This window comes from Callospermophilus lateralis, chromosome 18 (genome assembly GCF_048772815.1).
Source record: "Callospermophilus lateralis isolate mCalLat2 chromosome 18, mCalLat2.hap1, whole genome shotgun sequence".
Lineage (NCBI taxonomy): Eukaryota > Metazoa > Chordata > Mammalia > Rodentia > Sciuridae > Callospermophilus > Callospermophilus lateralis.
The window spans coordinates 19056849-19070667 of record NC_135322.1 but is presented as its reverse complement, the minus strand read 5'-3'; the positions used below and the strand labels follow the sequence as shown (position 1 = coordinate 19070667).

Below are 13819 nucleotides of genomic sequence, written 5' to 3'. Positions count from 1 at the left end.
CCTGATTAATGTACACTATAGTACACACTCTAAAAATAAAAACTAAATAGTTTCCAGTGTTCCATAAAATATTGTCAAAAATGTTTTTGAACAGGCCACAAAAAAAATCTCAAAATTAAAAAAAAAATTACACCGACCACATTTTCTAACTACAACTGGTGACAAAACCAGTAACATAACAAAAAGTTAACTAAGAAAACCCACATCAATGTGGAAGAGAACTAGTTCATTTCTTGGGTCAAAAAACAAATCAATCAAAACTTACTGGGATACAGCAAAGGCAATGTTGAAAAGCAGATTAGCCAAGATCCATTTATTACTAGGAAAGAAAAAACAAACTAAAATTCATCTAAACAAGTTCCGAACAAGTTTCAGGAAGGAAGGAGAAAGGAGTTAATAATAAAATTGGGAATCGATGAGTTGGACAAACAGTAGAGCTGAAAATAAATTACAGAACAGATTTTATGAAAAGACCAATAAAACAGATAAAATCCACACCATGTTAATCAATGAGAAAGAACATGAATACATAATAGGCATGAGAAAGGAAATACAACCGTGGATAGAGAGGAGATACATCTAAAAATGTAAGAGTTAATAAAACTGGCAAGTCTAAATCCTTGGTGAATACAAAAACTTTCTAGGAACATATCATGTATTGATTCTAAGAGTAATGAAGTCAGAATAAAACAATCCCATATAGAAAAACCTGAAAAGTGAACGAAGAAATTCTCCCCAGAGAAACAACAGCTTCTGATTACATCAAAGGACTTCTTATATATTCAAGGAGCAGCCAAATCCTACGCTTTCCTTAAACACATGATAAATATTTATCTGAAATCAACAGTCAGTGGATTGTTCCAGAAAAGAGAAAAATATGGGAGTTTCCCAAAATAGGATCTAAAAAATCTCTGGGCCTCAAAAATATGGCTAAGAGAATTAAAAGGGGGTAGGGGGCATTTATAGCTTCACCTCCCACTTTGATCCTATATAAAATGCTCATAAAAAAGAACAAAAGCAAACATCATTATGAAGATTTGTAAATATCAAGCCTATTCTATATACTAGATATCTATTAGTTCATTGAATTATTCCCAAGCATGCTATAAAGTGTTATCAGTCTCCTTTTCCCAGATGAGGAAACTGAGGTAGAGTATTATCAATTTGCCCAAGGTCACATGGTGGTAAGTGGCAGAACTGGATCCAAACCCCAAGGCTTCATCTTTAGGAACCATACTCTAACCTGCCTCCCCCTTTTAGCCTATGAAAATATAATCTACCATGCAAAGGATAGCATATCCCAGGATGCCACACTGGCTCTACAGAGAAGGAAGGTTAGTGATACATCCATCCACTGTATACCCAATGCTCAATCTTAGTTTTTTTTTTTTTTTTTTTTTTTTAATTCTCCAATAACAGAAACCAGGCTCCTTGGAGAAATGGCCCTAGGGTTGCAGCAGGGAATACACAAGATAAGCCTGGTGCATCCTGCAGTGCCATTAAGTAAGGCAGTGCTCAGAAAGCAAAATGATGGGAGTGTACCAAAGGCACACGGGAGCCAAATGAAAGAGCCTCTTTCAATGCACAAGTTACAGTGATTTGGACAACAAAGTAGAGAGTGTAAGACTGGGTTGTAACCCAAAGTATAAAATAATGTCCATGGTCTGTACAGATACAGGTTGAAAAAAAAAGAAGTTGAATTGGATAAATGAATGCAGAAGACTTACCAATAACATGTAGATATTTCCCCTCAAGGAGGTGGAACAAAACCCCCCATGATTATGTGTGGGCTGTGCATAGTGACTTCCTTCCAGAGAACATAGTATGGAAGGGGAGAGGGAGACAGTCACTTCACAGTGGAAAAACCTGACAACTACCACCTTATATAGGTGATCAAGGTCAACATCAACTTAAGTCATGTTGATAATACCTACTCTTGCTATGACACAATGACAACGGCACTTTATCTCTGTGATCTTCCTCCCAATAACCCATAAGCCCAGTCTAACCACAAGAAAAACTAGAAATAAAAGACACCCTTCACATTACCTAAGCAGGACTCCTCGAAACCATCAGAGTCATCAAAAACAAGGAGAGTGAGAAACTCACAGCCCAGAGAAACTGGAGGATGTGAGATAACTAGATTTTCTGATCTCCTGGATCAGAAAAAGGCACTGGGTGAAAGCTAAGGGAAGTGGAGTCAGTATGGCTTAGAAATGAGAATGCTTCAGTGACGTTCCTGAGTCGTGGGAATGTTCCATAATGATGTTAACTGTGGGGAGAAGGGGTACGGGGCATATGCAACTCTTTAATCCTTCTGTGATCTAAAATTAAAATTTATTAATTGCTGAACACACATACACAGCCAAGCGAGAAGCCAAAAAGGCAGCTGATAAAGGTTGACATCCTTTCCTGATAAAATCTCCCAGTAGGCAAGAAAACATTACTTCCGTAAACACATGATAAATATTTATCTGCAGTCAACAGTCAGAACCAGGCTAGTGGTGAAACACTAGAGGCAAACCCATAAAGGTACCTGGCTGGCACCACTGTTTAATGGGGTTTTGAGGGGCAATTCCTCTGGCATTGAAAAGACAATGCTGCTGGGCGTGGTGGTGCACGCCTGTGATCCCTAGAAGGCTGAGGCAGGAGGAGCTCAAGTTCAAAGCCAGCTTCAGCCAAAGCGAGGTGCTAAGCAACTCAGTGAGAAACTGACTCTAAATAAAATACAAAATAGGGCTGTGGATGTGGCTTAGTGGTCAAGGGTCCCTGAGTTCAATCCCGGGTACCCACTCCACACAAAAGACAACACCTCTATTGGATGGTTTTGCCCTCACACCTCTCATTAGGCCTGCATCAACCTCATTTGAAGGGCTACCTATTTGAAGAAAGCCCTTCTCTCTGGTTCTTTGTCTAGCTTTTTGCTGGACACCAGGCTGGTCTGCACCCTAAGTGTGCCCATTTCTCAGCTCCTCTCAGGGGTAGGAGGAGCTGTCCCTGAAAGTGGACTCTGCTTGATGTGATGGCCGCCATCTTGGGTCAAAACCATCATGACTGCCCTGAGCAACCCTGGTCAGTTTTCCTGCATAGTTCCCAGCATACTATACATAGACAAAACCATTGGAGTGATATATAGAGAGTTAGGACCAGACCCTGGGGCCAGAGTGGGGTAGATGGGCACATAGGACTGTCCTGCCAGTAGGGGGGCCCAAGATGAAGTAAAGACTGCCCTGGATTCTCAGGAATTCTCCACCCAAGATAGACTTTGAGGCTGAGGGGGTTTTCTGCACCCAGACACGAGTGGGGGGTCATCCTGCTCAAACGGGCCATGCCCCAGCTCTCATCCCTCAGCTTGGTCAAAGGAGAGAGGCTGCATCTGCTATGGAGAATGCAGGGCACTAAGCATCAACAGTGACCAGGTCCATGGAGAAGGACCCATCACATCCACTATTGTCCTGGTCAGAGGCACCCTGGACCCAAACCGTGGGATGGACAGACAAGATGAGGACTATGGCATTTGAGAAGGCTCATGGCCTCCAGGGAGATGGAAATGCAAACTCTGAGGTATGACAGAGAAGCAGGAGCCTGGCTCAGTAGTGGAGGGGGCTTCCCAGAGTGAGGGGTACACTCAGGGGTCCACTAAGCTCATCTGCTGTGGCCTACCTGCAGGAAAGGGGGAGCAGTGGTATGGGGTTGCCTACAGATTCTACCTCCTGATGGTTCAAGTTTCTAGTGCCACCCCACCCCCACCAAAAACAAAACAAAAACAAAAGCCACCACCTGCTTAACAAGAATCCAACAAGGTTTTGCAACCTGGGTAAACTGGAAGATCAGCCACCTGACCCTGCACCTCGTGGCTTGGATCCACTATCCAGGGGGGCGGGGGTGTGGTGGGGAGCAGGGGTTGTCAAGAGTATGTGTGGGGTATGTTTATGTAGGTGTGGTGTGTGCAGAGGTCTGGGGGCTGTGGGTGACAGTGAGCAAGAGCATGCACACACACTGGGGAGATGAAGACCCTCCGGCCGTGTCCTCACTCCCCAAATCTGAACTTGACAGACGCAGTGAACACAGAATTGTGAGTCACTCCATCTGTCCAAAGGGCAGGAAAAAGCAATAAGACCTTTAATTAAAAAAAGAAAAAGACTGCACTGCGAGGCCAAGTTCTTCATTAACAAAGGACTCAAAGAAAACAGGAAGCTACTACTGTGGGCTGCTGCCTGAAACAGAAGAGCTCAGAAAAACCCAGGCCTGGCCGTGGGTCTTCAGATGGGCCAAGTGTTTGCCAAGGAAAACCCAGCCACGGGAGGAGGATGAGGCCACACCAACACCACGGTACATCACAGAACCTCTGTCTTTTAAATGACTTTCACAACACCCCCAGTCCCAAACTGTCACAAAAGGGGCCCGAACAACCTACTCGTGGCTTGGAGAGAGAGACAGCATAATTCCAATTAAGGTCCCAGGCTGTCAAAAACATCAAGTTATTAATCTCCTTGTGGCAAATGTGAGCAGGGACCTGCTTACACAGCCAATTGAGCATGCTCTAAATTAGTGTTTGCAGGTAATTGATTCAGCTGCCAGCCCGCTGCCAGCCCGCTACAAGCTGGTTACGCCACTAACATTAAATAATACGAGGCGGTAAAATGGACTGCCTGATTGGGCCTGCAGTCAGATGCTGTTAGAGCCCGATTTGCCCAAACATTAATGTCTTATTGGTTTAACACAATTTACTACACCTCAATTTCGGAAAATGATTTTCATTTCCTCTGAAACCTCACTCACAGGCACAGCACGGAGGAGGAGGTATCTTATAAATGCCATCGGCTGGCTTACATTTTTTTTTTTTTTTAACGTGCCTGCAAGACTGTGTAACAAATCTTTGATAATTAAAAAAAAAAAAAAATGAGGCTTAGAACTGGGTTTCCTGGCTCAGTATGAGTACAATTGTCCTGTGGTGTCCCCAGCCTTCCGCCTCTGCTTCCAGACTGACTTGCAGGATTCCCTGTCCTTCCAGCCAGATGTCCCTCTGTGGGGCTGGGGCAGCAGGTCCAGCAGGTTTTAGGGATGCCCACCATTTGTGCAGGGTGCCAGTGACTTGCACAAAAGAGCAGCTCGCTTCCTTTCAACCCGGTGAGTCCCCAGTCTGCACAGCAGACTGGCCGCCCTGACCTTTCCAGGCAGCAGCCCAGCCTGTGTTAAAAGGGCCATGTCCCCTGGGCAACCAACACCTCCTGTTTTAAAAGACTTCCTCCACTAATCAAGAGGAGAATTCTGAAGTCCCTAGTGGAACAGAGGATGGCAGAAAATAGCCCAGGACCTTTTTATCCATCAAACCCACACACATTTCCTGTCGCCAGTGGTGGGTGAGACATGGCATAATAGATGAGATGTGGCTCCTACGAAGCCCCCAGGCTCCCAAGGATCTGGGCTATACACTGTGTTGCAGTGACCTGGGCAGTGGCAGAGAGACAGCCTGGGGGAGGGAGCTCAGGCAGGAAGAGTCTGCCCACCTCATGACTGCAGATGCCCCCACACAGCAGAGGGGATATGATGGCATCTGTGGACAATGGTCTTCCCACAACCTTCGGGACACCCTTTGTTCCCTCCCACCTTCTACTTTTCCCTGGAGATGTTGCCTCTCTATTCTAAGCTCTCAGGGACCCATGACCAGATGGCTCCCACTGGACATAGGCACCCCCTGGATTCCCAGGACTAGCCACAGGTGGGTGCGGCCATACAGCAGGTGCACAGCAGTGAGCACAGCTGGCCCATCACACCAAGTCCCTCCACTCGGCACCCTCTGGAAAGCTGCTATTGGCCATGGTCTCCAGGCATGCTCAGTAGCTACAGCCTCCAGTTTCAGGCCCTCTGGTCCACAGAGGAGGAACCAGCAGGGCCAACCCAGGGACCTTGTAGGGATGGCGGGGAGGGGTGAGACTAGGGTATTGATACTATTCAGAAATTACATTTGTCTCTCTGAATCCAGGGAGTGTTGGTTTGGGAACCCTCTTGGAAACCAAAACCCCCTTAGACACTCAAGTCCCTTATGGGCACCGTATTTGCATATAAACTACACATATCCCTCCATACACTTTAAAATCATCTCTAGGTTCTTCATACTATCCAGCATGATGTAAACAGTTGCTGCACTAGGTGACTTAGAGAATAATGACAAGAGTCTATACATGCAGATGCAGTATTTTTAAACAAATATTTTCAACTCACGGTTGGTTAAACCTGTGATGCCGAACACTCAAGACACGGAGGACCAACTATACTATTAATTTACTTAGATGCGATAATGGCAGGGTAGTTATATAAAGAGAAAAATATCCTTGCCGATTGAGACACCTCCTGAAATATCTACAAGTGAAATGACATGATATTTGAGACTCATTTTTAAAATACTCCAGCAAAACAAAACAAAATGAAACATAAGACAAAAGACCTGTGGAGACTCTGGGGTTCATTATATTATTCTACTTTTTAGAAATCTGAAATTTCTCGGTAAGAGGAAAAAAAAAAAAGACCTCCTCCATTACCAAGGTTGGGGGGCCTTGTGAGGGTAGCGGGGAAGGGGGAGCACTGGAGCCTGTCCGCAGGTTGCAGCAGGGTGGGGCTCTGGGATACCACAGAGGAGGTGGCTCAAGGACCCTTTCAGAAGCCACTCCAGAGCTGGACCTCCTGCAGCTCAGGGCACAAGGCTGCTGTGTGCAGCACGGAGTCGGCCCCACACTGCGGTAAGATACTCTTGCTCCAATTTCTTGGTTATTTTTATTTGAGGCATCAATTGTGGGTCACTATGAGTCAACTGATTTGGGAACAGGTTTCTGGGGCAATGCCAGTTTGAGGGACCCAATGCCCACCCACCTCCCTGGGGCACAGTACTCTTCCCATCTCAGATACTCAAGGGGGCTGTGATCCTGGGAATTAGACCACAGAGACTGTGATGCAATCTCCTTTCAGGTTAGACACTAAAGAAGACCTCCGTCCCCAAGCCACAGTCACAGTGAACAGAAATGTCCACTCAGCCATTGCAATCCTACCCATACCTTAGCCCTGCTTCCCACACTGATGCAACAGGCAGGCCCGAGGGGCTAGGTGGATATATTAGCCTGTTGATTTTTACTAGAACAAAAATACCAGAGGATGGCTACTTTATAAAGAAAAGAGGTGTGTTTAGCTCACAGCTTCAGAGGCTGAAATTTCAACATCAGGTAACCTTGGTTTGGCCATTGGAGAGGGTAAACTATGGATGACATCATTGCAGGAGCATTAGCAAGAGCAAAAGATCACACTTGACAGAGGAAACCAGAGAACTGTGTGGGGTCAGGCTCCCACTTTAATAACTAACTCAGGATCCCACAAGAACCACCTTAATTCCCCTGAGGCAGGGCCCCCAATGACCCAAGGGCCTCTCACTAGGGCCCACCTCTTAAAGGTCCTTCCACCTCTCACATCACTATACTGAAGACAAAACTTCCAGTACATGAGCCCCTGAGGGACAAACCACATCCAAACCATAGCAGAGGGCAATGCAGAACCAGCATCCCCCTGAGCCAGCTCCGCACAGGGCAGCCTCTGAGGGCACCTGAGCCAGACCTGGGCCCTGCAAGGTGGGGAAGGGGCGGCTCTTCCAAGACCAGTCATGGGAGAGAAACCCTAGTCCCCTAGAGGGACTAGCAGTTCTTCAAGGTCCCCTCCTCAGAGGTTCTGGGCAGTGCAGTCACTGGTGGGAGACCCAGAACATGGGTGGGAAGGGAGTCACATGGGTAGCCTGGGTCTGAGTCAAGGGATTCCACAATCCATGGGCAGCAGAATACCAACTCCTTGGTCACAGGGGTCTTGGAGCAGGGCTGAGCTGACCAGCCACACCTCCATAGTTGGGCAGCCCCAGGAAGTACCCCAGGACATGGGCTCACTGCAGGCCTAATTGAAGCCAAAGGCCAATGGAGCTCTCCAGAGCGCTTTATGAGCCACTTAACCATCCCTCAACCCAGTCGCCCAAGCACAGCAGACATAATGGCAGTGTTTACACATAAAAATGGCAAGCTGTTTTACTAGCAGCTTTTAGAGTCACAATAGCAGCTATTTGGTAAAGTTTCCTGCAAATTGCAGAAACAAAGTCCAAGAGTAGAATGATGGGCACTAAACCACCCTGAAAAGTAATGAAAGACCATTACCATCAAACACTCTGCCAAGAGCTACGGAGGTAGCCACAGTCGGGAGAGAAATAATCTCTGCCCAGGACCCCAAAGCCTGCTCGTAATCCCCGCCCGGTCTGTGCACGGCGCTGCGGCGCCTCATCTGTTACTCGCTCAGGGAACATAAATTACCACTTTTTACATTTTAATCTTTACCCAGAGAGACGCAGCTTACCTTTCCATCTCATATTCTTTCATTCCCACTTTTACAGCCTTCATTACCTGGAGGATGGATATTAAGCAAAGACATTTGTATTAGGCAGATAAGTAACCCGGCCTTATAAATAATGTATAGCATTTTTTTCAAAAGAAGCTCTTCTTTAGAGAAAGGGGGGAGAATGATACGTGCACACAGTGGTGCAGAAATGTGACAAATTGGACTTTTAAGGGCTCCAAAATCCATAGTTTATTTAAACCACTGTGGAGTACTTCCATTGGGAAACGGATCAGCGCCACGCTCTGAGCCTCAGCTGGGAGGTGGTGAGCAAAACTGAAGACAGGAAAGGTTTGGCTGAGGTGTGTTTGGTGAATTCCTAATGCTGAGACTATGAAGATGATCTCTGAAAGGTTTCCTTTGCTTGACTTTCATAAAATGGAGAAAATCGCCTGTACAAGAGATCACACAGTCCATCAATCACCCTGGTTTTTTCCTAACATGAAGTTGCGACACTAAGCAGGCCCTGGGCTGGCCCAGCATCCTGAACATCCTTCAAAAGATACACTTCCTTATTTGGTCTTGTTTCTCTATCAACTGGGAAGTGTGAAAAACAAACATGTGAAGATGTTTTCAGAAAGTGGACAATGGTAATAAATGTGCTGGAATCTTGTTAAGAACAAAATAAAGGACAGGAAGGACAGCTCTACCCTCCCATAGTTGGAAATTTTTTTGCAAAACTCCCTGAGGACTAGTGTTCCGCCTTAATGGGAGGAGCCAGGGCAGAACCTCTCCTGTCACTGGCCTCTGCCCACTAGGGAAAAGAATCATTCTGTGCAAAACTTCCTGCCTGTCACAGGTCCTCAGGGACTAGAGCAGGGCCCGTGAGCTTCCACGTGGTTTTCTAAGCGCACACACAGCAGTGCAGCCTGCTCAACCACCTAACTCACCTCCCGGTGGGCCTCGCTGGAGATTCGATTGGTGTAGCGCAAAACTTCCAGCTCCATGTCTGTCTTGAACACTCGGCTTCAGGGGAGAAAAAGAAAGTAGCAAGTCAGTGACCTCCAGCCCAGACTGGACCCTTCCAGGGAGACCCACCATACTCTGCCTGCCTGTGGCTGCACAGGACCAGAAGGGGAGCCCCACGCACCAGGAGTGACAAGTTACCCAGGGTGGCCTAGAAGAAAATCCCTGGAGAGGAGAACAGCAGCTGCCCATCTTGTCCCAATACCAGCCCTGGGCAGGAAAGCCCATGACCAGAACCTGAAGCCATTGTTGGCAGTGGAGGAAGCCCAGCCTCTACAGCCAGACACACCCTGCCTCTCTGAGCTGTTTCCTCCCCCAAGGAAGGAGAATAAATTCCCTATGGTGAGGGGGTGGGACTTTAACCTTAAGGCGCTACCTCCTAGGGCTCTGCCTAGCTGGCTGCAGAGAACACTTGTTTCTCCCTACCCACCTGTCCCTGGGGCAGCCCAGGGACATATGTGTTTTGGGCCCTGCATGAGACAGGTCAGGCAGTGGGAGACAGCAGGGGGACTACAGCCATTTTCAGCCTGTGTGTACAGGTACAGATGTGGAAACAGCTGGTCTACAGAGAGAAGCAGGAGACTGGGGCAGGCAAGAGGAGCGAGGAAGCAATGAAGGGGAGAATGGGCATATGTAGAGCAAGGGAGGCGAGACCAGATACCCCGCTGTGTCTCCAGCAACTGGCTCTGGGGGATGCCCAGGGCCCTCACAACAAACTTACAGCAATGTGCCCAAATGTGTTAGGTGTCTGGTCTTTGCACTTACCCTCATCCCCAAGTGAGATTCACACAGATCCTCATCTTCTACCCCTGTGCACAATGCCACATCCACAGGCACGTAAGTCAGAGACAGACCCTGAGCTCCTACTCCAACTGCACCCCTCCCCAGCTGTGCGGCTGAGCTCCTTATTCTGTGCCTGTTTCCTCGCCTGTGAAGTGGGGATGAAAATGTGCTCCCCTCATAGGATGTTGTGAGAATTCAGCGTTGCATTTTCTACGTACCGAGGGCGGTGCCAGGCACTCGCCAGCACTCTATGAGTGTCTGTGACATAAGCAAAGTACAAAGCCTGGAGATGCTGCCTTGGCCACACTGCCCACCTCAAAGCCACCCTTAGGTAGGTTGCCCGATTCTCCTCAAAAGGTGGTATCTGAGGGGGCGTGGCCTGGAATCCCCACAGATGCCAAAACCCACAGGTTGGAGGTCCCTTATGTGAAATGGTATAGTATTTGCTTTTCGCCTGTTCTACAGTTAGGCCTATATAGTTGTGACTATTCTGAACCTGTACAGACTCTTTTTTCTTGTCATTATTCCCTAATGGATACAGTGTAACAGCTATTACATAGCATTTACATCATATTAAGTATTATAAGTAATCGAGAGACGCTTTGGCCATTCACAGAGGATATGCATAAACTTTACAACTATTTACACAGCATTTACACAGGTACAGACCTGACCACAAAGGTCAGGAACGAGTGCTGGAGATGAGCTGAGGATCTGTGAAGGGGTGAGAGACATCACTTCATTCATGTGAATTCAACATGGTGCTCAGTGAATGGCAAATCTGAGTCTTGCTTTCTGGAAGCTTCTGGATTTTTTTTCCCTATTGCATCTGGTTGAACCTGTGGATGGTTAGAACCCACGGATATGCGGGCTAACTGTTTCTCCCAATGTTTATAACAGACCTACGAAGCTAGACAAATCTCAGAAAACAAACACAGCTTCCCTTCTTTTTGGATTGCCATTTACTGGGGGCCTGTTCCCTGCAGGCTCTGGGAATGGCCATGAACACTGGCTGTCATGCCAACTCACCCCCTGTAGGGCCAACGCACTCATCCCCCAGCTGCTGAGGATGCTGGCGGCCAACCAGTCTCTCTGGAGGTCTCCTTGATTCAATGGAGGGAACAAAGACCCAGCTTTTTGCTTCAACTAGGGACATCTCTGCTGGGTCGCTCCAGCTCCAAAGTTCCTTTTGGGATCAGCTGAGGCGTGCTTGGGACTGCAATACAGGCCGTCCTGCTTCTTCTCTCTGCCACATGTGCTGATCCCAAGAGCACGCCTCCGCATGTTTTCTGCCTACTTATCTCAGAGACCCAACTCCCTAGGGATCCCTGCCTGGAAAACATCACCATCCCCATTTCACAGATGAGAAACTGAAACAGCTAAAATAAGTTCAAAAGTGCAGGACCCGGGCTGGAGTTGTGGCTCAGTGGTAGATGCTCACCTGGCATGTGTAGAGCCCTAGGTTCGATTCTCAGCACCACATAAAAAGCAAATAAATAAAAGGTATTGTGTCCATCTACAACTAAATTTATTTTAAAAAGTGCAGGATCTATTCTGTCTCACTGACTCCCTTTTCTTTAACTGCATGTAAATATAGAACTTTAAACCCAGACAATTTACTAATCAAATACAAAAGAAAAGAGTCCTTTTCAGAAGTTCAAAAATTCAGAAATGGGGAAAATATTTAAGAATTTACCCCAGCACAAAGGGAGAGAGAGGGAAAGGGTGGGGAGAGAGAGGGAAAGGGTGGGGAGAGAGAGGGAAAGGGTGGGGAGAGAGAAAGAACAAATCAATTAAGAGGATGAGATGATATAAAGGGATATTTTTAGAAAGTAGAGTTGGCCCCAAAGTATAATTAAATAAAAGCCCAGGACATGCAGGATGGCAAGCCTGGAAAGCAATCAGAAATTAGATATGTGGCTCTGAGAATGGAATGGACTCATTTCCACACGTAAAATCAATAAGAAGCTTAAAACTCTTAGTGATATGGCGAAGGCAAATAGAACTCCAGGAAATATATATAGACGCCACATAGATTTGTGTGGAACCAAAATAACACCATGCAGGTTACTTTCCAGTCCCAGGCAGGAAATGTGACACAGCAGTCAATCCAGCATCATTGATGGCAGGTCAGCTCCATATTATTTGGGTCCTAATGTGGTGCAACAGGAAATACCATCACCTAGGACGTAGTCTACCAAATATTTTAAACTTGTAAAGCTTTAGGTTTAACATTCAGTTTCTAAGACAATTTGGGCACAGAAGAACTAGCTAAGGACATCGTAAGGGAACCACTATACAACTTCAGAAGGCAGGACATCCTGCAGCACAACCAGCCCAGCCTTTTCAGTAAATAGTTAGGCTCTGAATGTCCCCAAAGATTATATGTTAAAGGCTTGGAGGCCTTTGGGAGGTGATGGAGCATTTGAGAAGTGAGGCCTACTTGGAGGAAGTTAGTGCCCTTGAAGGGGATCTTGGGGGCCCAGCCCTCTGGCCATGAGGGGAACAGCTTTCCTTCACCACATCTATCCGCCATGATGTTCTGCCTCGCCACAGGCCCAAAGTGATGGGGCCAGGTGACCAAGAACTGAAATCTCTGAAACAATAAGCAAAAATAAATCTTTCCTCTTTATAAGTTGATTATCTCAGATATTTTGCTGCAGCAATGGAAAGCTAACTTATATAGTCAATATCATGGGCAAATAATGAAAATAACTGAATATGACATGGAAAATGAATGTGTCAAGGACAGTTAGGGATGTCTTTTAAATTAACATTTTAATTGAAACAATAATTGTATGTATTTATGGGGTATGACCTTGCATCTCAATCCATGTATACAGTGTCTGATGATCGGATCAGGGTAACTGGCATATCTATCACCTCAGATATATATCATTTCTTTGTGTTGGGGACACTCAAAATCCTCTCTAGTAGCTATTTTGAAATATTCAACTAATTGCTGCCAACTGTAGTTATTCCGCTGTGCTATAGAACATTGGAAGTTATTCCTCTTATCCCACCCCTGGATCCATTAATCATGCTCTCACCATCCCTCCTTCCCTAGCACCCTTCCCAAGCTCTGGCCATATTTCCTAACTTTCAACAATGTACATTTGCTGCTTTTGTTTTAATGAAAAGTTTCTTTAATTAAAAAAATACTCCAAACAGGGCATAAAATAAAATATGGAGTTTCATTTTTCTACAACTGATCATTATATAAGAAAATAACCTATATGTCCTTGATGCTAGGAGCACCTGGGATGGTGATGCTGGACGCAAAGAGAAGCTGCTATCCTGGTATGTTCCTCAGCTCTGCAGAGGCCACAACTACAGTGACAACGATAAAAGTCTGGTTTTATGGGTTTTTGTTGTTTTTACCTTTAACTTTTCCCAAAAAACACATAAGATTTACTGATCACATAAACACGATGAAAATGATAAGAATCCTGATGAGCAAACAGTAAGAGGCCAGGAGGTGAAGGCAGGGGACTGGAGATACTGTGCAGAAAGGGCCTCAGGGACCCTCCCACAGCTTCGGCTGACCTGGGGGGGAGGGCAAGATGGTATGGAGAGTTCAAAGAGCAATATATAAAGGAGGATCAAGTGCACTACAAGATGACAAGGGGAACCAGCAAAGGAAGCAGAAATA

General features: G+C 46.3%; 1 protein-coding gene across 1 annotated transcript in view; it reads right to left on the bottom strand.

Moving 5' to 3' along the window:
* The window catches only part of Pepd (peptidase D), a 126183-nt gene that overhangs the window by 60840 nt on the left and 51524 nt on the right, over nucleotides 1-13819 (bottom strand). The window contains exons 8-9 of the mRNA XM_076837625.2: nucleotides 9309-9384; nucleotides 8380-8426 (exon numbers count right to left, since the gene is read on the bottom strand). Of these exons, the coding sequence (XP_076693740.1) occupies nucleotides 8380-8426; nucleotides 9309-9384 (123 nt within the window). The remainder of the gene's footprint in view (nucleotides 1-8379; nucleotides 8427-9308; nucleotides 9385-13819) is intronic.